This window comes from Anabrus simplex, chromosome 1, assembly GCF_040414725.1.
Source record: "Anabrus simplex isolate iqAnaSimp1 chromosome 1, ASM4041472v1, whole genome shotgun sequence".
Taxonomy (NCBI): Eukaryota; Metazoa; Arthropoda; class Insecta; order Orthoptera; family Tettigoniidae; genus Anabrus; species Anabrus simplex.
Genome location: NC_090265.1, coordinates 1,047,111,806 through 1,047,136,101, shown reverse-complemented (window position 1 = coordinate 1,047,136,101; position 24,296 = coordinate 1,047,111,806). Strand labels below are relative to the sequence as shown.

The 24,296-nt window shown below is 36.7% G+C and overlaps 1 protein-coding gene across 11 annotated transcripts in view; it reads left to right on the top strand.

Moving 5' to 3' along the window:
- The window catches only part of LOC136857939 (serine/threonine-protein kinase MARK2), a 677,731-nt gene that overhangs the window by 354,768 nt on the left and 298,667 nt on the right, over nucleotides 1-24,296 (top strand). For all 11 annotated transcript variants that reach the window (XM_068225359.1, XM_068225361.1, XM_068225358.1 and 8 more), the window contains one exon: nucleotides 16,700-16,871. In XM_068225359.1, the coding sequence (XP_068081460.1) occupies nucleotides 16,700-16,871 (172 nt within the window). The remainder of the gene's footprint in view (nucleotides 1-16,699; nucleotides 16,872-24,296) is intronic.

Genomic DNA, 24,296 nt, shown 5'->3' with positions numbered 1-24,296 from the left:
TCGAAACATATTCAAATGTAAATCGTTTGATTCGAGAAAGATCAAATATCATGCATAATATAATTTAGAATAATGTTTCCGCTTCGAACGATCAAAGAACAGTTCCACTTTCAGTTAGCGTGCATTTCTTCAAGTTAATCCAATACCCAGATCAAAATTTAGGCCTACTTACAATCTCACTGAGCATAAATTAAGAGGAAAAAGGAAACCGAAGTATTTTGGCTAACGCCGGTTGGTGAGTAATTCATCCAGTGTCGAAAAGCACGGCTCCTACTTCTTCTTCACTCAATTTTCAATTAAGTTTCCAATAGCAGCGATGAGGACGAATCTTTTTACACTCACAACCTTCGACAATCACAATAATCAAAACAAAAAACGTTCGGCGTATAGTCATATGCACGGAGATCACCAGAACAAGTGAGTACTTTGAATGCCACTAGATGGCAGTCCAATGCAGATGTCAAGTTTTACACAAGACTAAGGTTCGCGTGAATCACGCAAACTACTAGGAGCTTGCGGGTAAATGCTACGTCTTAAGTGACGTTCCTATACAATCAACGGAGTGTGACGTTTGATAGTTGACCTTGATTTAATGTGTCAATCGCCAGGTACTCGGATACCTTGAAACTCTTCAAATACTGTCAGAATGTAAGAGAATTTTAGAACTACAGTGCCAATCTACTCTTCAGAAATTGCTCAGTAGTGCATGAGCGTATTAGTCCCTAAAATTATACAGTGCCTCATAAACTGCCCTGTACTACATTTGGATATGTATTTGATTCTGGGCACATTCCCATACTGTGCTCTCTAATGCTTATGTCTTACTAATGTTCTTGATCCATGACTTCTTCATGATTGACACGCATTGCTGATCCTTAAAATTATACAGTGCCTTATAAACTGCAACTGATATATACGTATTTGTTTTTAGACTTTTTTCATAACATTGTGTTATAGTGCTTCATAAATTGCATCAGACAGTTGCATCTAAACTTCATATATTTACCTGTGCATCTTATTTGTGATTGACTATATTTCAATGCACAGTACTCTCTAAAAATTTTAGTGCTTCACTAACAGCAACCTACAAAATTCTCTATTCTTTGCAGTTTATTTATCTGTACATTGTTTTACACTTATTTGTGATCGGCTGATGATGACCAAAAATACTGGTTGAAACCGGTACCAATTTTAATTAAATAGGAATGTAAACTTATTTCTTATTTTAATAGTATTGAAAGGTTGAACCATTTTATAATTTCTTTTAACTTATTACTGTACTTTCATGTCTGTTGCTTCTAACTTAGGAATAAAATATTCCTATTCCACCTGGTTTTCACTCCCATAAAGCAAAGTTGGTCCGAAAACAGACTGATGTAAAGATACTGTGGTCTGGGAGCAGACTTCCTTCTTCCAGAATACTATTGATCACAACTCCCGAGCTCATTGCATTAGCTTTGCTACACCTTGATTCAATCTCACATGCTGTAATACCATCCTGGAAAAACGTACATAGTAAATAAATACTCTATAGTATCTACCTGTTCCATGTTTGTATCCTCAGTCTGACATAGTTCTCTTGGATTTCTTACTTACCGCCATCAGTTTAGTCTTGGAAAAGCTAATTTTCATTGCACCTGTTTATTAGACTGCAGGCTTTCGGTACAATCAACAATGAAAACCTAGTTGTCAGCATAGGCCAAACTGCTTACTATATTTTCACGTAACTGGATCCCTCCCTTCCTCTTGATACCTTTCAGTAGATGATCCATGTAAACTATGAACAACAACGGTGAAAGCGTACAAGCTTTTCTAACCCCTCTAAGTACAGTACCTTGAACCAAGAACTAATTCTACCATCAATTCTCACTGCAGCAGAATTGCCTTTGATTGATTTCAACAATCTCCCATTAATTCCATAATCCCCCAGTACACCAAACATCTTTTGCCTCCGGAGGCCTTGTCTAGATCTAGGAAACCTAAACGTAGTATTTAGGCTTTATTTTGTTTATGTATTTATTTATTTACTAGCAAATGTACTCGTGGTTTGCTACGGTATTGTACATTGTAAATGGATTTTGAAGTAGATTACTGTACACGCATTGAATAAGATTTTTAAAAATTGCATTTCTCTTATCGCTGTCCAAGGAACAGCATGGCGAGCTCCCCGTATGTTGTATCCAATGTAAAGTACAAGTTACGGAACTGTGACGATAATGGCAGTTCCGCTTTTCCACTGTGTTCACAATAGAGTTTGGGAGTTTCTACTATAACGGTAGGCTCATTTGCCTACTGCTCTTCACAATCAAGTTGGAAGTTTTCCTTATAATGGCAGGCACCTTCCATGCTGCCAGTCAAAATTGAGTTGTGCTGTTTTCATTATAATGACAGGCTCTTTTTCCTAATGCCGGTCACACTTGAATTGGTGAGTTTTGGTTATAATAGCAGGCCACTTTGCCTAATGCCAGTCACATTCAGGTTGGGTAAATTTGTTATTAATGGCAGGCACTCTTGCCTACTGTGAGAGACAAGTAGAATACAGGAGTTTTGTACAATATTGTATTCTCCCTTGCCTTCTGCCAGTCAATGTAATAGACAAGAAAATTGTTCCACCGATCAATACATTTATTGTGAATGAATTATTGCACTAGTACCGGTTTCGACCTATCTTGGCCATCATCAGCTAGCACACAAATTTACAGACATAGGACAAAATTACAAAGATGTTACGTAAGAGCATCCGGATGTCTAATGAAAAATGGAAGTAAAATATATTGCAGTATGTTGCGTTAAAATATCTCTGATTAAAAGTGGTGATGGTTAGAATAAACTAAAACCTATTGATAGAGCATGGACATGAGTACATAAACACATTAAAATATATATGCCACATCATGAGACATTAAAAAATATAGCACATTAAACACATTAAAACATGGTATATTTTAAAAACGTCTATTAAAATTTGAGTTCATGTTGCGTTGCATTCATTCTTCAATCCTCTTGTAGTTCTTGTGTTGATTAAGTTGAATATCGAGAATGTTCTATGGCTGATATACTTTGTATTGGTATGTTATAAGAACTCTTGTCATTAAAATTTGAAAATTGAGTACTGTGCAATTCAACTGTTGATGTAGTCAGGTAAGATTTATATATACAGCAAGATAGGGTTTAATTTTAGAGCAGTTGGTGGTGACACTTCTCTCGTCTATGCACTTTATATGGTTGTTATTGTTGTTGCTGTGGAGGTTGTGTACCGATATGTTTGGAGATTTGTTGTGTTCTGCTGCGAGTACGTCTGGGGCTTATGTGAGCTGTGTGGAGGGATCGGTACACAACCTCCACAGCAACAACAATAACAACCATATAAAGTGCATAGACGAGAGAAGTGTCAGCACCAACTGCTCTAAAATTAAACCCTATCTTGCTGTATATATAAATCTTACCTGACTACATCAACAGTTGAATTGCACAGTACTCAATTTTCAAATTTTCATGACAAGAGTTCTTATAACATACCAATACAAAGTATATCGGCCATAGAACATTCTCGATATTCAAGTTAATCAACACAAGAACTACAAGAGGATTGAAGAATGAATGCAATGCAACATGAACTCAAATTTTAATAGACGTTTTTAAAATATACCATGTTTTAATGTGTTTAATGTGCTATATTTTTAATGTCTTATGATGTGGCATATATATTTTAATGTGTTTATGTACTCATGTCCATGCTCAATCAATAGGTTTTAGTTTATTCTAACCATCACTACTTTTAATCAGAGATATTTTAACGCAACATACTGCAATATATTTTACTTCCATTTTTCATTAGACATCCGGATGCTCTTACGTAACATCTTTGTAATTTTGTCCTATGTCTGTAAATTTGTGTGCTAGCTGATGATGGCCAAGATAGGTCGAAACCGGTACTAGTGCAATAATTCATTCACAATAAATGTATTGATCGGTGGAACAATTTTTTTGTCTATTACATTGAATCCAATCAATACGGAATATGAAACTTATAAATAATAATTCTGCCAGTCAAATCGAGAACGGAATGATTAATTACAATGGTAGGCCATCCTTACCAATGCCACTTGCACAGAAGTTGCAGAAGGCCCCCATTCCTACTGCAAGTAAACATCAATGCCCAGTGCTTTCATTACAATTGCAACGCCTCTCCTACTGATAGTCGCTATCAGTTTGTACAATATTAATTACAATGGTAGAAAACGTTTTTCTAGATCGCTACAAATAGACCTCAGTGTATATATGACTTACCATTTAGCCTCCAAATACCTCAAAATTAAGGTTGGCACAGTCACATAATTTGTCCCAATATTTTGATATTTTTCGGGGGTAAAAAGTTAAACATTTGCATATGTTCAAATTTTTCCATTGGTTACAGGCTAAAAGCTATAATTTTGTCAAATTTCAATTTTCTAGCTCGTCCAGTAGATTATGCCGCCAATTTGATTTGAGGGTTAAAGATTAGGACTTGAGGAAATTTTAACCCCTTAGAAACTATAGGTTGAGGAAATTTCAAGCCCATGAAAACTATAGGTCATCGCTTTGGAAAGGTATACCCGACTGGGTGGAAGAAATGCTTACACTTGCGTTCTTATGCTGAAATTTTGGTTGAGAGCAATGCAGGAACATACACACGTGTCGATTTTGGACATTTTCTTTTTCACCCTTTCTCACTGTCCTATGCCAAAGAGGGCTGAACTTGGACTTTTTTAAAGTCCAGTGTGTTGCTATTTATGTCAGTGACCCCAAAAACAATGGACTAGACACTATTCTCGATTATTTTTACATATCACCCCCACCTCTTAGCGTGCTAGGGGTGTCTTACCCGTACGTGGTTTGTCTCCTGATAATAAGTCATAAGTCTACCAAGTTAGGTTGAAATCGCTCCAATACTTTAGGTGAGATGTAATACATAAACACCTATGCACATACAACCATGACATATATACTGCTTATATATAGATTTATGTTATTAACTGAGCAAGTTGGCTTTGAGGTTAGGGGCACGCAGCTGTGAGGTTGCATTCGGGACATAGTGGGTTTTGAACCCCATTGTAGATGTTTTCCATGTTTTCCCATTTTCACACCAGGCAAGTGCTGAGGATGCACCTTACTTAAGGCCACAGCCGCTTTCTTCCCACTCCTAGCCCTTTCCTGTCCCATCATCGCCATAAGACTTACCTGTGTTGGTGCAACAAAAAGCCAATTGTAAATAAAAATTCTAAAAATTTAAAGATAAATTTCATTTTCAGAGAACAATCTGAGCCATAGTTAATTATGGTGCAATACAAGTCCTGCCTGGAATGCAAGGGCAGTTTAACACAAGAGTAAACTTCAGCACAAACAGTAAAAAGTTTAACTACAGTATAGTGTGTAGGGTAGATATCTCCTATTATCGCTGTAATTGTGTAAATAATGTGTGATGGTGTAATTTATGTTAATACAGGCACAGTTTTCTGGAAAATGTATGCTATGTACTGAAACCTTGATGGAAGTTAAACCTCCATTTAACGTATTTAAAAAAAGTTTAGGTTCCTGTAAAAATACTAAATAGGGGGTTTGGCTGCATGTTACAGCTTAGATTCAAGTGTTTTGAAGTAAAATTTGTTTTCATTTAGTAAATACTGTTTTTATTGGTGCTAAATCACATTTGTGTTTCTAATAAACTAGGAAAGAACATTATATTTTGGACAAAATAAAATAACTTGCCCCCATTTAGTGTTAAATTTCATCGTTGATATATTCTAAACTTAGTAATGATATTTGAAACTATAATAATCAATATACTGTGCGTATTGAGATTGGAAATGTAGTAACATCAACAGCTGTCAAAACTCTGTCGGCAGTTACAGTTATATAATGTATTCTGGCGGTTCTTGTATTGAATAAAATGTTATATCTGAGAAAATACCAGTGATGGTATCTGTTATTTTATAGTTTATTTTTCAAGTATTTTTATAAAAAAAAATTATCCTCAATTATTTTTTGACAGACTTAAGAAGAGTTATGAATTTCTTGTTGTTGGTCCGTATTGAACTGAGAATAACATACGAATTATAACACAGTAGAGATTTCCACCTATTCATTACTAAGATGTATTTACAATATTTACATTACATGGGGCTAGTTTCAACCTTCCTCGGGGTCATCATCAGCCATATTAAAACATACACAATGTATGGCGAAATCCTAAAAAAATGAGTTTTAACAGTGAGAATCTTGTGGATATATAATTTACAAAATGAAGTGTGGTTGAAATGTTGCAAATGAAAATGAGAGATATTACGTGTGATGCAGGTGAGTAATAATTAATACAAGTAAATAATACATACTAAAAAGTCTTGAATAAAAGTACAAATAAGGTGCTCTGTGTTGTAAAAATGTATACACTCATGGAATTCAGTAGGTCCTGGTAATAATGAACACAATGTAAAATGACACATAAAAATATACAAGTATGTACAAAGTCTGGGTAGTAAAATGTGATGCTCTCTAGATGCAGAGTCGACTTTACACTGTATCAGCTTAAGCAGAGAATTTGGCAGTTGGTGTATTAAGTAAACAAGCTGTGTTGATGGGCTTGCATTGTTGATTGTTGGAGTTGTGCAGGATGTGAAGTTATTTTGAATTCTTGTTAAGAAGAAAGTAGACTCTGCGCGTGGAGATATTAATTCGTGGAATTCTCACTTCATAGTGGAAACCAAATTGGACCTTGCAGAACAGCTGAATCAATATTACATAGCATATCGTCCCACATTATAATCCGTAATGAGGGATAGTTGTCACGAATGAACTGCACAGTAGCCATGATGTGATCCAGATACAGTTGAGCACAACCATGTTTGCTATTCTCTATCCTCCGTATGTATGTCGGGCACAATCCCACGTGCCATTGGAGCAGCTTAATGAAATTAAGTAAGAATACGATATATCTCAAGATATGACAAAGAGCATCACTAATTTCAGAGGTTAGTTTATATCTTTTTGCGTGTGGTTAAATTTTGGAGAGGCTATTCCCATGTAAATTTATAGCGAGAATGTTGTCATTTCTCTACTGGCGTTCGAATATTTTTTCGTAATGTATATAGTACGGTTAAGTTAGGTGACACTGTGTGAATAAGAAAACTGAAACATTTGCCACAAAATGCGATCGGTCATCTTCGGTATCTTAGTTTTCTCGCCGTGTACACTTGCAAGCTATCTCCTCGACATTCAAGTGCAATGTCGGAGTTGATTAATAATGCCCATCAATTGCTGTTCTCTAAAGGAAAATTAAAAATGAAAGAGGGTGACACGTTTTCGTAATAAATGCGTAAATAATGCGGTTAATAGCAGTTGTAAGCTCATTAGAAATAAAGGCTATAGTAAACGATCGCTTAATTTTTAATGTTATGTACCGAAATTAAGTAAGAATGTGATACACGTCAAAATATGGCAGAGTACATCACTGATTCAGAGGATAGTTTATATTTTCTCGCAGCTAGTTAAATTACAGGAAGGCTGTTCCCATTTAATCTTGTAGCAAGGTGGTGTCATTTCTCTGCGTGTGCTTGAAATACATTTTCGTGATACAGTTTACAATGCACCTGTCATTTCCCTAACACAGCTGTTCAATTTTATGTCTCGGCCCTTCCGACCTCTTACAATAAGGCAAACCAACCAGCCAAGATTATGAAACGATAATCAAGAAAGGGACCGCTCGATTAAGAAAATATTGAGAATGCTGCTGTTCTAAAGCTTTAAATGTTTTTCGGTGTTTTCCCTTGTCACAGGCTTTTTGCCTGGACGTTATATCAGACTTGGTCTCTCAAACTTTTTGCTCCCACTCCCCTCCTAGCCAATTTGATGTGATGGGTTTCTACAAAGATAGATTTTCGACAGTGATTTCAACCTGTTTTCTTATTGTTACAAAACCAATATTTTGTAAACCATGAGGTCCGCAACCTCACTATGTGCACTTATTGTTCATTTCCATCTGTATAATTTTTCATTTCTTTTCTTTTTAGATTAACACCTGTTTCACTGAATTTTGTCGCACTGAGTTGTTTTTTGCTCCACATAATGATGTAAATATTGTATATTGTGCTAATTTTGTTTCCATCTAGGCTCTTTTGTTTCTTTCATTTGTTCCTTCATTATGTTTTATGGTGTTTTTTAACTTGTATTATGTCAATTATTCCCCCCCCCCCCTGTTTTTTCACTGAAGATGGCTCAAACAAGCTGAAACATTTTTGAATTTGTTTATTCCGTCTAGTGATGGAACATATGATGTATTGAATTAGGAGGATACACTCAGTTTTTCACCTTTGTAAAGTGGAAACTGTCGATATGGAGCGATTCTAATATCTTGTAATAGTTAGGTCTGGTCATGCTGTTCAAAGAAGAAAATTGGAACATTTGCAAGAGAGGCCTCTGGAATGATACTGTAATTTTTTTAGAATGAAATTAAACGTACACTTTTCACATAGTATCAGATTTTGAAAAATAATGAACGAGCCCAAGTTTTGAACAAACTGATTTCTGTTTCATACCGATTTTAATGTGTGTGGGTTTCTTCCCAACTTTTAAGAAAAATTTGATATAACGACAATTTGTTACAGCAAGTAAATTTTTCATGTTCATGAATTCTCGCTATAACAGACTACTGCTCGAGGGTGAGGTTACAAGGTGTATTTGTCCTGCTAACTTTCATTACCACTGGTTTGCTCTTGCTCACATTTTACCTATATTCTTTAAATTTGGTGTTCCAAAGATCTTGTCTCCTCTGAACATCTCTCAGTTTCTCCCCAAATGGCAAGATCATCAGCATTAAAATCTTCCTTATCTATTCCTTTTAGTGAAAAGAGCAATGGGGAAAGAGAAGTCCATTCTTGGACACCTCTTCTTGTTTTAAACCACTGAGATCTTCCATCTTCTACTTGCACACTACTTTCACAACCATCATGCAACATCTAAACTTTTTAAATTGGTGCATCTGGAATGTTATGTTTTTCTAAACATTCCCATATTTTTCCTCTCTCCACCCTGTCATATGCTTTTTCCATATCCAAAAACAATTATCAAGACCTTCCTTTTTTCCCCAAAACTTTTCCATTAACTGTCGGAGTGAAAAAATTAGGTCTGTGGTTCCTCTTATTCTTCTAAATCCGTGTTGCTCCTCTCCAAATTGGTCTTCCATTATTTCTCATTCTCTGTTCTATAATCTTCTCCATTATCTTAAGGCAGTGTGACAAAAGGGTGATGGCTCTGGAAATGGTGCACTTGTTTGTACCTTCTTTAAACAGTGGTATTATAAATCCTTTTTTTTTTTTTTTTTTCAAGTATCTGACAACTTGTTCTCTTTCCATATAACTTCTAGTGTTCGATATTACCACTGTATTCCAGGGATTCCATGTGCCTTAATCACGTCAGCTGTTAGTTCATATGCTGCCGCTGACTATCCACCTTTTATTTTCTTCAAGGCATTTCCTGTCTCTTTCAAAGTAAATGGAGATTGTTCCTTCTGTAATTCATTTGTGACCTTGGAAACCTGTTCTGTTTCACACTTCCTATTTGATAATTTTTCAAAATAACTCTTTTATCTCCTCTCCGATTCCTACCCTGTCTCTAATGATCCCGTCCTCTGTTTCAATAGCTTCAATTTCTTCCCTATGTGATACTTGGCTTTTCATCAACCTGTATAACATTTTCTGATTTCCCTTACTATCTTCCTCAATTCTTTGCGTGAACAGTACCCAGCTCTTCTCCTCTTCTTCTTTCACTACTCTTTTTACCTGGAGTTTCTTATTACTGTATGCTTGTTCCAGTCTTCGTATTTTTTCGTCCTGAGCCTATATATGTTTTTCAACATCTTTGCTTCTCCTTGCTATGTTTATTTCTTTAATTGTATAGTTTACTCTTGTCATTCCACCAACTTGTTTCTTTCTCCTTGACTTTACCTTTCATTTTACTTCATACCTTTATAGCTCAATTAAATATTGTTGTTCTAAATGCATTTCACTCTAACAACACCATCTGTCTCATTTCTTGGCAATTTGTTTGCTATGAGATTTTGAAAATCCTTCTTGATTTCTTCATTTTTCAGTTTCCATTCTTTAATCTTTGGCGATCTTTACTGCAGGTGTAGCTTTAACTACACAATTTCATACCTGCCAACCCTTCCGATTTACCGGGAAACTTTCCGGTTTTTAACTCGTCTTCCAATTTTTTGATTTATTTTTACTTCTTCCTATTTTTTACCATACAGCCAATACTCTTCCGTAGGATAAAGGATAAATTCTTATGTGCTTGTGTAATTTACGAAAGCTCATTTTCAAGCGTATTTGTTTGATGCTTTAATTGTGAGTGTTTTGTCCGTCACCTTCGTGTATCGTGTTTCCCGCTCACCACAGCAGCGTGTGCGCTTTATACAGCTGGAGATTCAGGGCGGCAATCGTCCTGCAAGCAAGAGAGGCTAGCGTGCGCTATCGGGACGAAAGAATGAGTTTGTTATTGTGCTGTTCGCAGGCTGTTAACATCGTTTCTGTGTGTAGTTTCATCGGATTTGTAGGCCACGTGTTTTTTCTTGCATTTCTGTGCTTTCCCCCTCTGTCAAAGTCGTATGTTAATAATGTATGGGACATACTGAATTGTTTTGTATGTGGTAGTTTCACGTATTTAAGTGCACGATTATAATGAGTTGAATGTTTTTAAGGGGGTTGTGTCAGTGACAGTTTCTGGTATTTTCTTTTGTCGTTATGGCCAAAAAAAATAACAAATGTAATCTCCAAGTGTTCAGAGATACCTATAAATTTCCATTCATTTTACCACCTGATAAAGTAAACTACCGTATTTGCTTGCGTAATTAACGCCCTTGCATAATTTACGCATCCCAATATTTTTGGGACCAAGGCCCTGTTTCATAAAACTAACTAATAATATTATCTAATAATAGTAGAACTCATAAAGATAATTATTAGTTAACCAAATTCTGTTTCATAAAGATTTACACATAATATTATCACTCATAATATTAGTTCATTAGGCAGCTGATACAAATGGAAGTTAGAATAGGTCTGTTGCATATGTTATTGGTTTTTGTTTGTTCCTAGCAGTAGGCTAGTGCTTGATCACAGCCGGCTATTAATCCATATGTTCGACAGCCTAACTCGATATTTTTGTTGTTGTGACTTTGATATATATGAGCATGGATAAAAGAAGTGAAACTAATGCGAGAGAAGAAAGTGTTTTTGCAGAAAGTGATTGATTTAAGCATCAACTATTTTACCTTTTTTATTGTACGTGCTGTTTAAAAGTGTCTCTGTTGTGATGAACTAGCAAAATCTTGGTTTATTACCCCCTGTGGGTGGGTGGGGGGGGGGGGGGGTAGAATAACACTCACGGTATCCCCTGCCTGTCGTAAGAGGCAACAAATGGGTTCCAGGGGCTCTCAACTTGGGAGCGTGGGTTGGTGACCTCGGGGCCCTCAGCTGAGTCCTAGTATTATTTCCACTTGTGCTAGGTTCCTCACTTTCACCTATTTGATCTGACCTCCCTTGTTCAACTCTTGTTTTTTTTCCGACCCTGACGGTATTAGGTTGCGAGCCCTACAGGATCATTCATTTTCACGCCCTCCTGACCCTTGTCTTTCTTTGGCTGATGCCTTCATTTTTCGAAGGGTCAGATCCCTTCCATTTTTCTATCTGATCAGTGTTATATAGAGGATCACCACCATCTTGATTTACTGGTGGTATAAGCCAAAATTTTAAAGGGTAGCTGGAGTCTCCGAACAGATCTGCACAGGAAAAAAGCAACGATACTGTGTATAAGTACCAACCCGTGGAGTGTAATTTGAAGGTGCTGTTTTGAGGTAATGCTTCATTCCATTCTATCAAGCAAATACTCAAAAGTTCAGTAATCTAATCTAAATCCCTTATTGTATTCCTATGTTTGTGTTTTTGGCCAAACATTTATTGAACGGTGAATACCTACACTCGTTCCTCATCACTATTTGAATGAGTAAACCATTTCACTGATATTTAACGATTTTATGCCAAAATATTAAAATATCACTCACTTTGGATTCACTAATAATATGGGTTATGAGTCAAAATACACTCATGGAAACAATCCCAATAATATGAGTAACTTTTATTAGTCATGTTATGAAACAATTTACTGATATTATTAGGAATATCTACTAATTATTTTGACTCAAACTAATAACTAATATTATTAGCTAATAACTCTATGAAATATAATACTAATATTATTAGTTAATATTATTGGTTTCTTACTAATAATATTATTGAAAGATGTTTTATGAAACAGGGCCCAAATGTTCATGTATTTGACTCGCCCACAACTTCGAACATCACGCTGCTCCAGATGTGTTTTGATATTGCCCCCTTCTTACCTGTCTACTCAGCCGGAGAATGAGAGTCTCAGTCGCAGACTGTTCGTTTTCTGGCTATGCAAAATTTTTAAGGGCAGGATTAGCTTAAGGACTAGCGACAATAAAAGAAAATAAACACTAAAATAAGGTTTTAACATTTATTAAAACTAGCACTTGTATTATATTTTTGGTTTGGTTTCTTCTCAGCCGGTTTCTTTGAAAATTCAGAATCTCTTCCCCAAAAATCAACGGATATAAATATATGTAATTATATAAATAAATATTAGCCTACAATGACTGAAATAAATGAATAATAGATTAAATTTGATGAGAAGGCCTTCTCTGATTAAATCAGATTATTTTAAACATTAAATAAATATTTCTTCGACTCAATCGACAATAATAGGATTAATTCTTTCTCTCATTAATGAAAAATATCAAAATAAAATTATCCTGTCGAAATTCCTTTCACAATATTTCTCATTAATGAAAAATATCAAAATAAAATTCTCCTGTCGAAATTCCTTTCACAATTTTTTTTCCAATCTTAAATTCATTAATCAGAATATTTTTTACAATTATCTTAAGATTCTTCCTAAAATTTACATTAATTGGATGCAGCGTCTTTCATTAATATCACCTACGTTGAAAATTCTTAGCAATGTAAGGGTTACAATAATTAACTTCGTGAGTTCCATCCACGGGCATGACCCTTGCTTATTCACTTTTTTCTGATACATCGAGCCCTATTCTATCTTATTTTGAATTAAAATTTACCAAAGATTCACATCTCCGTAAGATATAATCGACACAAAATCATGAAAAATCGATCAGAACACGCGCAGTGGGTAAGAGATCAAGTCAAATGTCGTCAAGGAAAATATCACAATTCACAAAAATTGGTAAATCAGACACACCACACTCACACTAGGGTACATGGGAATATTATATAATATTTACAATGAATACTAGTCTTTGATTATTATTTTAAAATTTTAATCTAAATCATGGAAGATTTCAGGTGACGGTATCGGCTAAAGAAATACCATTGCGACGAATTGGAATGTAATGACGTCAGGATTATCACTTCAATAATGAAACTAAATTCAACAACGATGTTCAAGAAATGTTAGAGATATAAATCACTCGAAAATATCATACAGAACGCACTTATCGCCGGTTAAAATAAATATTCGCGTCTATGGTCCATGAGTTGCAACATTATTATTATCCTCCTAATATCATGACTATCAATTAACACGTGCTCCAGTTGAAGAAATTATGTTCAGCAACATATTCTCTCTCATTAGACTCAACTAATGGATCCGTAAATCAAACGTCTAGTAATTGATCCATTCCTAAGTCCACAAATATTACAAGTATAACAACTGTAACAGATACAGTAAACTCAACAATGCAATAAACGCAGAAAACGTAGTAAATGATCCGTCAGGATTCGGCCGTATTCCAGGCTCATATCTGCTTAATTAGAGCACACATTGTCATATAAGAGCAAACAATATTTACACTCATGACCTTATCTTTTAACACGAGGTGAAGTTAAATTATTATTATTAACCGTGCGTGGTCACATCCGTGTATGCTAAAGCTTGATAAAATTATCTGATGACTCTAACACGTTTGAAATCCGTCCAAATATCGCAATATCGTTGAGGAAAATTTGACGTAAAGAAACATACTAATATTCTGTCCCACATGACTTAATTTATTATTTAATTTCAAATTAATTCATAATTATCGGAGAGGTCTATTATTTTTTATATACTCCTGTACTACTGAATTGGGACAGTAAGAATACATTTCGAAGACATCCACACTGCACTGACTATCTAATAGAGTCCAATACACACTCACACCCAATATCAAACTACCTCGCATCAAGGAAAGAAGAAATGAAATATCTAACTACTGCAACACTAACAGAAATCTATGCAAATGAATAAGGAAGGGTAATGTCTACATTTTATGTACACAGATTTACAGATTTAATTTTAATTAATATGATACTTAAGTGAATGTTGAAGCTGGATTTTGACCGATGACCTTAGACATGGGACAGGTCACCCACCATCGAACTCCGTGCCCTCCATGTCCGAAGTCGCCTCACATTTTAGAACATCATAGCAGCTGCGAGGACGAACATGGAATAACAATGGACTTCGTTCGGCTGGTATACTGGCATCTTGAAATTATCTCGAGCTCCACAGAGTCTTCCTCTTCTGTTTTCCCGGAATAGAATAAGCTGAAACTAACAAACAAGTCTTAGAACGTGTCCAGAACACACACGCGATGAGAAATGTTATGAATTAATACGTATCTTCTCCAATGGTCTTCTAAATTCGTAGATCAAATTTTTATAATAATCTGAACTGCCAAATAATCGAATCCAGGGAGGTCTGTTAATTGAATGTCGGCAGATTTTCCAAGTAGCAGCAAGTCATAAGAAGCAGTCAGAATTAGACGCAGGCTAAGACGAGGATGAACAGTATAATGAGCAGTTCCTTTGGGAAACACCACATTATAATCGTCTTGAGACGAGGGTGTGTTGCCGTAATCGTCTCTGATTGGTCCATAGCTTGCACTCGAGCGGGTGTTATAATTTTATTAGTGGTACAGTTAGATGTAGGACGGCCTTGACATTATCGATCGACTGGGTTTGGAAATCTCCCCTGCCGGTCACGTGGCATACAGCTGGCTATCAGGCGTATAAAAAATTTTCAGCTCTCCTCTCTCACCTTGGAAATTCCAGTTCCGAGCTGTTCGCCTCACGGTGATGCTGAACGGGGAAAATTTACACCCTGGCTGATGAACTAATATTTTAACACACTGAGATATTCAAATATTCCTTCTTTTACCAATTTTGAAGGGTACAATATAAAGATGTCGACTCCTCAAGTAGCAGGCTTCCTATTGGGAAAGTGGGCATTCCAAATACAGGGCAACGTGCTGTTATTAGCTGGCAGAAAATCTCACACTGCACTAATTTAACGAGCGTTTCGGGTACGGGACATTCTGTGATCTCAAAATTGTCAGTCCACAGTATTCGAGTAATACTGCATCATATGAACTTGTGGTGATCAGTTACGCCGAAGCATATGGGAATACGGCAGCGGACAGCAAGTATTCAGTATACAAGTGAAACGTGCGCTACTGCGGTAACAGAACTGCACTTCAAGCGGCTAACAAGTCTCGCAAAGCATTTCGCAGACCAAAAAGCGACGAATTGCTGAACTTTTGATAGGAAAGAGAGGGGATCAGCTATTACCGAACATGAGAGTCCATTGAAGAAATGAGGGATAAAAGGTCGTGAAATGTTATCAGAATCAGATTGTTCTCAATAGGAAAGTGTCGCATCAGCTTCAAGCCATGTAAGTCCTGCACCTATATCCAACAATCATGACATGACAGAAACTACAATATCCGTAACTTCAACTCAGGAAGGGTTGCATTCTGAAAAACAAAATGCAGGTGATATATTTTCCGTTCTTTGGAGAAGGAGAAGGGACAAGCTTTCAGAGTTACCAGTATTCGTACAGAAGCTGCTAGGAAAGGAAGGGAAGGAAAAACATACGGTTCAGGTGACTTTTAGGTTACGAATCAGGAAGAAAACGTCACTTGAACTTTGCTTTAATTTGTCTAATAATTGTAATTTGTACACTTAAATCCCAATTTTCTCCCATAATATTCAGCCAGTTGTAACAAAAATGGTATGTGTATCACAGCCATATTAAGAAACCTGCATATAGAATTTTTTCAAGTAGTAGAGATTTTTAAGTCCGAAAATTTAGAACTTAAAAATTATACAAACTTTATTATGATATATCTCCTTATATAAATTATGTACAGAAAAATTGATAGTTTGTGCTTTTAAAAGAAGTATTATCTACCTAATTACAAATTTACATTAACATGTTAATTAAATTTTGTGAAAAAATGGAATTAAAAATATCAAAAAAATCAATTTTTTGCTGGGAGAAAAAAACTGTTAATTGTATATGAATTAAATTTTCATGATATCTCTACTTTAATGTAGGTGACATTTCCGGAGTGTCACCGTAAGTAAACTATGAACAGTATTTTTAGATAATGATAATGAAGGGACGTGGAAGACATAAACTAATCCTTTGTTCTCCTACCTTAAAGCTGTCTTCTTTCGTATTGCTATTTATCAATTTTTACCTTTTTAAGCAATTTTAATATTGTGCAATTTCTTTTTATTGATAGAAATTAATACTTCTCTCTAGATATGTTTAATTCTATCTCCAGATGTTGGAAGTGGCGCTAGTCCAGGGAAGCCTCGAGGAGTAACGAAATCTAACACCATGACTAACAGGGTTTTAACGACTGGTGGTGGCTCAGTTGGTCGCAGAACAACAATCAGCTATGAGGCCAAAGCAGCCTCAAATGAGAAGACAAATGCTGCTGGAGATGCACCCAGGTATGTCATGAAACTGTCTTGCTTGATTGTGTAAGCTTTGTTGCTTGTTCTGTTGTCTGCAGCCTTAATGCTTTTGATCCCCTGCTGCAAATTAATTCATTGATAGCTACATTATTTAAAGTAAAAGTTGGGTACGACAAATCGAGATCATCCTACTCTGGTAGTGAACATAAGGCATTTCACATTATGCAGCAGCAGCGTATCATTCATTTGGCACTCCATGTTGTACGATCTCTTTCAATACATTTGTTCCTGACTTAACAATACACATTAAAACTCGGCAGAAGGTTTCACAATAGAGTTCTCTCTCTATGGGAAACCAAAACAGAAGATGAAAATTGACATACTGGCAGCCTAAGTTACGTCAATGCCTGTACACTGTAGCTGAGGCCATGTTAGTGCGACATTAAACAAGTAGGGGAAAAAACGCCTTTTAATTGCTCCATTCAGTGGGTGAAACAGACAGGAGAAAAGAGTGAGGTACACCCTTCAAAGGGTTAGAGGGAAATCACAATATGCCATTGTAACTCATGGGTATTATTTTATGAAAATGTTCTGTCAAGATGGTAATGAAAAGTATATTTAATATGTGTGGGTGTGTGTGTGTGTGTGTGTGTGTGTGTGTGTGTGTGTGTGTGTGTGTGTGTGTGTGTGGGGGGTTTTCTTTCTTGAGAGTTTTTTTCCCTCTCGCAAAATGTACAGTATGAGGATATGTGATCAGGTTCCGTTAATATTTTACTTCAGTTCTGAATTTAACGACTGTAGGCATAGAATAGTGGATACTTGCTTTACCCATTTCCTAACAATCTGTCTCAGATCTCTCTACTGCTGCCCTTCTCCCTTGAGCAAATCTGCCCCATTCCTTGTTATATCAGTCAGTTTCACATTGTTGATAAATGTTCGCTGCCAGGTGTTCTGGGTCTGGCCACTCGTTCATCTGTCTCCTAGTGGGACCCACTGCATGATAACTTGGGGCATATAAAGGACATAGCTAGCTAATTAGATTCTACATTGGGCAACAATAACGTGAGGGCTAGGCAAGTCACTATATTGCAGCACTTTCTCATTTGCATATGTGGTTGATGTACCATTTTTCAGGACTAGTAGGAACCAGTGGTATTTATTTATTTAGCACATGATGAATACAATATTTTATACAATATGTACAGCAGCCATCTCAAGTTCATAACTAAAGTTCCATATCAGAAGTTGAGAGGTGGAAAAGAGCTTTGCTTAAAACACAATGTAAGTCCTCTATAGAGCCTCTAGAAGCATCCAAATGACATTCAAATGCAATGCGATCTACTGTCTGCTCCTCTTCTCCGCAGTCACACTGCGGTGATGTATTCCATCTCCATTTGAAGAGAGTGGCTCCACATCTACCTTGGCCGGTCCTAATTCAATTTAGCGTCCTCCACTGCCATCTGGGAAGGAAAATCCATCTGGGCACTTGCAGGGGTAACTAGGATTGCTGTTGCCATTGTTCTTTCCAAGCATCCGATACATTAAAAGGACAATAATAATTATGAAATTAATGTCCTATGGTCCACCTTTTTCAAACTGTATTATGCAATATTATTGAATTACATTACTAAACTAGGGACTAGTTTCGGCCTTGACTGGCCATCTTCAGCCTTAATGTAACACATCTCGTAACTAAGCAAATGTAAAAACACACAATTGACATGAAAGCTAATGTACAAACACACACTTAATTTTAAAATCTGGGATGAACTAAGTGTAAAATCTGAAAAATAAATTAGGCTCTAAATTCTTAGCATATGGAGTATACTCATCATCTAGACTCTTTCTTGTATTGATATTCATAGAATTGTTAGTTCCATTAGTGCTACCCCCTGTGGGTGGGGGACACAGACGAAGAATACACCCATGGTATCCCCTGCCTGTTGTAAGAGGTGACTAAAAGGGGTGACCAAGGGATGATTATATTAGAACCATGTAATTAGTACCACCACGCGGGGAACACCGTGGGTTGCTTTTCCTTGCGCGTAGTACCACTATGTTAGGTACCACACAGGTTTGTGATTAGTAGGAAACGAGAGTGCAACGGCTTTTACTGTATCTGTGATTAGTAGCACTATATGAGTGACACCATGGGATGACGGAACCCATGGTTTTGGCTTGCCTATGTTTAGTACCCACTATATGAGGAACACTACGGGATAGTACGAGTCCCTTTGGTTAGAACACTTAGGTGATGAACACCATAGGTTTGCGTTGCCTGTCAATGGCGCTGCAATGTGCAAAACATGGTAGGTCTGTAATACATGTGAGAATTTCATTACCTGTGAGTAGTACCATAATGTGTGGAATACCGCAAGTGTACGCTACTCTTGATTAGTACCGCAACATGACAAATACCATGGTTCTACTTTCCTAGCGATAAGTACCATTATGACGGGACCGATGACTTGGATTTTGGACTCCTTTCGACTACAAGCATCATCGATTCAGTATCGTGCTATAGAAGCAGTCCCTTGTTCAGTAATACTATTGTTTTACGCCAGCTTCTGTGCATGTTAGGTAGGCACTGTGGGTCAGTTCCACTGATCGTTTTAACTTCATATCCATCCGTCCATCGTCCTCAAGTTTTGAATTGTGGTCAGTGGAAGATTATGTGGTTCTAATTTGTAATTTCATTTCTTCTCATTTTGTACCATTAGGGGCCGGTGACCTAGATGTTAGGCCTCTTTAAACAACAAGCATCAATCCGTCGCTCAACCATTAGTGCTAATCATTACAATTTCAGTTGCAAAACGGGAACTGGTAAATGTTGATTCTGTAGTCAGATCATCAATCACCAAATCTACACGAGTGGTGTTAGCAGTATGCAAGCCACTGGATGTCGCTGTAAATAACCACCAGCTGGCGCCGAACTGCTACATGGTGTTTCCAATACAGTATCAATTAAAGAAAGAGTCTGGATGATGAGCATACTCCAGATGCTAAGAATTTAGAGCCTAATTTATTTTTCAGATTTTACACTTAGTTCATCCCAGATTTTAATGTTAATTGTGAGTTTGTACATTAGTTTTCATGTCAGTTGTGTGTTTTTACATTTGTTTAGTTACTAGATGTGTTACATTAAGGCTGAAGATGGCCAGTCAAGGCCGAAACTAGTCCCTAGTTTAGTAATGTAATTCAATAATATTGCATAATACAGTATTGAAAAAGGTGGACCATAGGACATTAATTTAATAATTATTATTGTGATCACAATTCAATACAGATCAAAACCATGAAGTTTATATCCTATGAACATTAAAAGGTGGTGTCCTGTAGATTCATTGCTGTACACCAAGAAGAGTGTCCGGATTTCAGTCGTTTAGCTGGAGAAGCTGCTATGTTGGAATGAATGGGGAGGTGAGGATTGTTTTCTATTTTCTTCCATAAGCTAAGCAGTGACTGTAATCTTCTTAGGGATGGAGGTGGTATTTGACTTAGGGTGGAAAGCCAATGTGTGTTAGTTGGTTGGATTCACCCTGTGAGGTGGTATTTGACTTATGGCCGGTTTCTGGAATGACAGTTATCTGTAGATGCGTAGTTATCAGTGACTTAACATGGTGATCCGTTTAAAATGAGTTTCCGAAACAACAGTTATCGGCTTTTTCACGGTTATCTCCGCAACGACTGGTAAATGCAGCTAGTGCTGTGGTTACCTCTATGTTAGAACTGATTCCAACAAATAGCGCTATGAGGCGCCACTCCATACCGTTTCGTACAAGGTCTTGTATTAGTTTCATAAACATTCGATAGTGATAATGAACTGGTTATAATATATTTACAGTAATTCATTGTAGTTTTAACGTGCTTGGGTTGCTGGACTCGACAATATTTCTTTAGTACGTTTACTTCCATGTTATCACTTGGCTTTAGTCGCTGATTCCACTTGTATGGTGTCATCTGGCCCAGCTGTTTAGAGGTTACAATCTCCTCGAAGCATGACGCCTCTACTGTAGATATATCTTCCAATACGGGAAATGAATCGTCAAATAAAATAGAACTGGAGTCAAACGGATTTTCATCATGCTCTAATTGATCCTTCAGTGTAGATGTAATGTTAAGATCTCTTTCGTCAGGCTTTGAATCATGAGTCCCACCAACAGTTAGTGAACACCCAATCTGAAATTATGGAGTATTTACCATTAATATTTACATTTGTACTAAATAATAAATATCATAGGTACCGGTATGCATTTATTATAAACCTGCTGAATAATAAATATCTATTTTTCATTGCTTTTTTTAATGCTATTATATTCTTTAACCGGTGATGTGAGGTCTCAGACTCCTAATAAACATAAAACATCTGGACTTCTTTAATTAAAAATCTTGAAGGGAGCTGTAGTTTATGTTAACTTCTTGTCTGTTTCAACACACTTCACACCCTGAGTCAGGGTTAGCTCGCTATGTTCGATTGAAATTCTCAAGTTGACTTCACGTCAGCAGTTACGTATTTTTGTCAATGCATGTTGCGTGGTCAGTGTAAAAAAAAAAAAAAAAAAAAAAAAAAAAAAAAAATCTGCAGCTGTTGCAGCGAGAACAGATGGATATCACACCATCAGTGCAGAACTTCAGTGCCAGAATGATAGATTCCAAAGTGTGCGGCACGTTTTCATTTATGTGATTATTTTTATTTACGTTTGTTGTGTTCTGGATCAGTGAAAAGTGATCTGTTTGGTTATTGCGGTGCATTTTTATAATTTTACTGACGACAACGATCAAGGTGAAATTTAAGACGATGTCTGCATACTGTGAATAAGAAAGAAGGGGAAATAATATATATCTAATTTTTGCATCGTTAGATCGTGCATATTTTCATATTATGAGAGATTATGACATTGAAATATCAATACGGACCAAAAATGATATTTATTACATGTAATAAGTAACTAGATATCACCAAAATAACCCTAAAACATACGCGTAGAGACATCTATTGGATGACGAGAGATACTAAACCTGACGATAACTGTACTGTTTATTACCAGGGTTTATAAATCTGGATTTAAGTTTCCGGAAACTCATTGAAGTTAAAAGCACAGTTAAAGTTACAAGCGCTTTTAGGTAACTCTCAGGTAACTGTGGTGTACCAGAAACCGGCCATTAGGGTGGAAAGCCAATGTGTGTTAGTTGGTTGGATTCAACCTGTAATGATATGCATTACTTAGTTCAACCGAGTGTCTACTAGTCCAATGTGAGCACTGTTAAGCCAGGTTGGGCAGCAATATTCAATGATGGAATAAGTAAGTGCAAGAGCAGTGGATCTCAGGATTTGAGTATTAGTACCCCAGGATGTACGCACCAGCTTTCGAAGGATGTTATTCCTGGTCTTGATCTTGGCTGACACATTACAGAGGTGATTCTTGTAGGTCTAGGACCTGTCGTATACAACCTGTTGGTCAAGGAAAACTGAGGACAGACGCACCTAGAGGGCCTTCTCAGGGCCCTCAAGTTTGTAACATTGGCTCTTCAATGAAAATATGCCAGCTTAACACTGAGAGCATACGCGGAGCAAAGTGTGAACACCTAGCAAAAATTCTCAAAGAACGCCAGACTCATATCATCCTGCTTCAGGAACCAGCAGTGATTGAAAATTTTAATCTTGGTAATGTTACAGATTGACATCTTTCACATTTTGCTTACATAGATTGCGATCAGGAGGTCAATAGTAGGGCATAGGTGCAACTTGTTATTAAGAGATGCATGTTTCCAACCATATGAACTGCAGTTTTTGGATGGTTTTCCCCTTCGTCTGTTTCTGAAGTATTTCCTTGCTGTTGTCTCATTGTCCATTCTCATTAAGTGTCTATTCCACTGAGCCTATGCTTCTTTACAACACTGGTGATAGGATCCTTCCTCTTCACCTCATTCCAGAGGGTTTTCCTACGAGGGTTTTTTTTTTAAAATTCATTGTTCTGATGACTCTAATTGCTGTTGTTTGAATTCTGTTGAGTTCTCTTTTGGAGTACGTTTTCAAACCACAGATGAGAGTTCGTAGAAAATAGGTGTGGTACATAGTTATAATGGCTTTCTGGAGTAATTTGTTGTCCCTAAGCAGGTTCTTGTAAATGTTATATTTCTGAGGTATTTGAAGTGGGTAGATAATTTGGTTCCAAATGCGAGATGTTTGAATTTGTTCCGGTTTTGTTAAGAGTCTTTATTTCACTTGCTTTCAGTTTATATTCCAAGTACTTTCATATCAATACATCATCAGCAAATACCAAGGTGTTTGGTTTATTGACCATTTCCATGATAAGTTTTATGATCCAGTCCATGATCATTATGATGATGATGATGATGATGATGAACGTGATGGTAGCTCACTTACTTGCTAGATCCTCTCTCTGTCTCAGACCATTCATATATTCCATTGCCTTGTCAGACCCAGCTTCAACAGGCATCTTTACTTCATTAATCAAGAATTTTGTGAGTTGAAGACCTTCCGTGGCATTGCCAGATCATCTTCGGAGGAACTCTGTTGTAGGCCTTTTCAGTGGCCAAGAATGGCATCGCAAGGTTCTTTCCACATTCCAGTATCTCTTTCAGCATTCTCACTGCAAATATGAGATTCATAGACCTTTTATATTTCCCAAAGCCATGTTATTTTTCTTCGAATAAGAGTTCAGTTATCTTCCTTAGTCTCTTTTCTGTTCAGAATATGTGATGTCCTTCGAAGTTTCAAATTTTCTTTTATTTCCCTTCTGAAACAGCAGATTGATTACTCCTTTTATCCAATCTTCTGGAATCTCATCTTGCCAAATGAGTGAGGGGATCCTCTCTTCTCAGGTAAGCGAGAGCACTCTGTACATCCAATTTAGGCATGATGTTCTGGCTCCTATTAATATATCTGAGTTTGGGTGAATTTCTGGACTCATTTGTGTAATGGGTTTACCATCTCCCAACTTTCTGAGAAGGGACGAAGCTTCACAACTGGATTTTATGAAGTCAAGAGATTACATTTTTGAAATTCACTGTTGTCTTCTTGCAGAATCAAAGATATGTGAAAGTTGATCTTCAATTTCATGGTCACCATTGTCAATGTATTATTGACAAAGATTATCTATTTCCTTACTCCATCCAGGGATATACTCTCTGTGGAAGCCTGTAGGGATGTTCTTTTGCTTTAAATATCACAGCGCCCACAAATCTCTCATATCCTGTACTTTGTGGTATCCTTCGTAAACATTTGTTGCGGTACCGTGTAAAGGCAGGCCAGTTTGCTTCATTGAAATTTCAGCGTGGTTGTGAGGTAATTGAAACTAGAATCTGGATGCCAAGCTTGTAAAGGACTGGTTGGTGTTGACTGTGAGGAATGGCTGCGAGTGCTTACTCGATGACTGGTAAGGATTTACCATCTTGATTTCTTGAAACAAATCATAGGTCAGGGCAGTTCTTTAATCT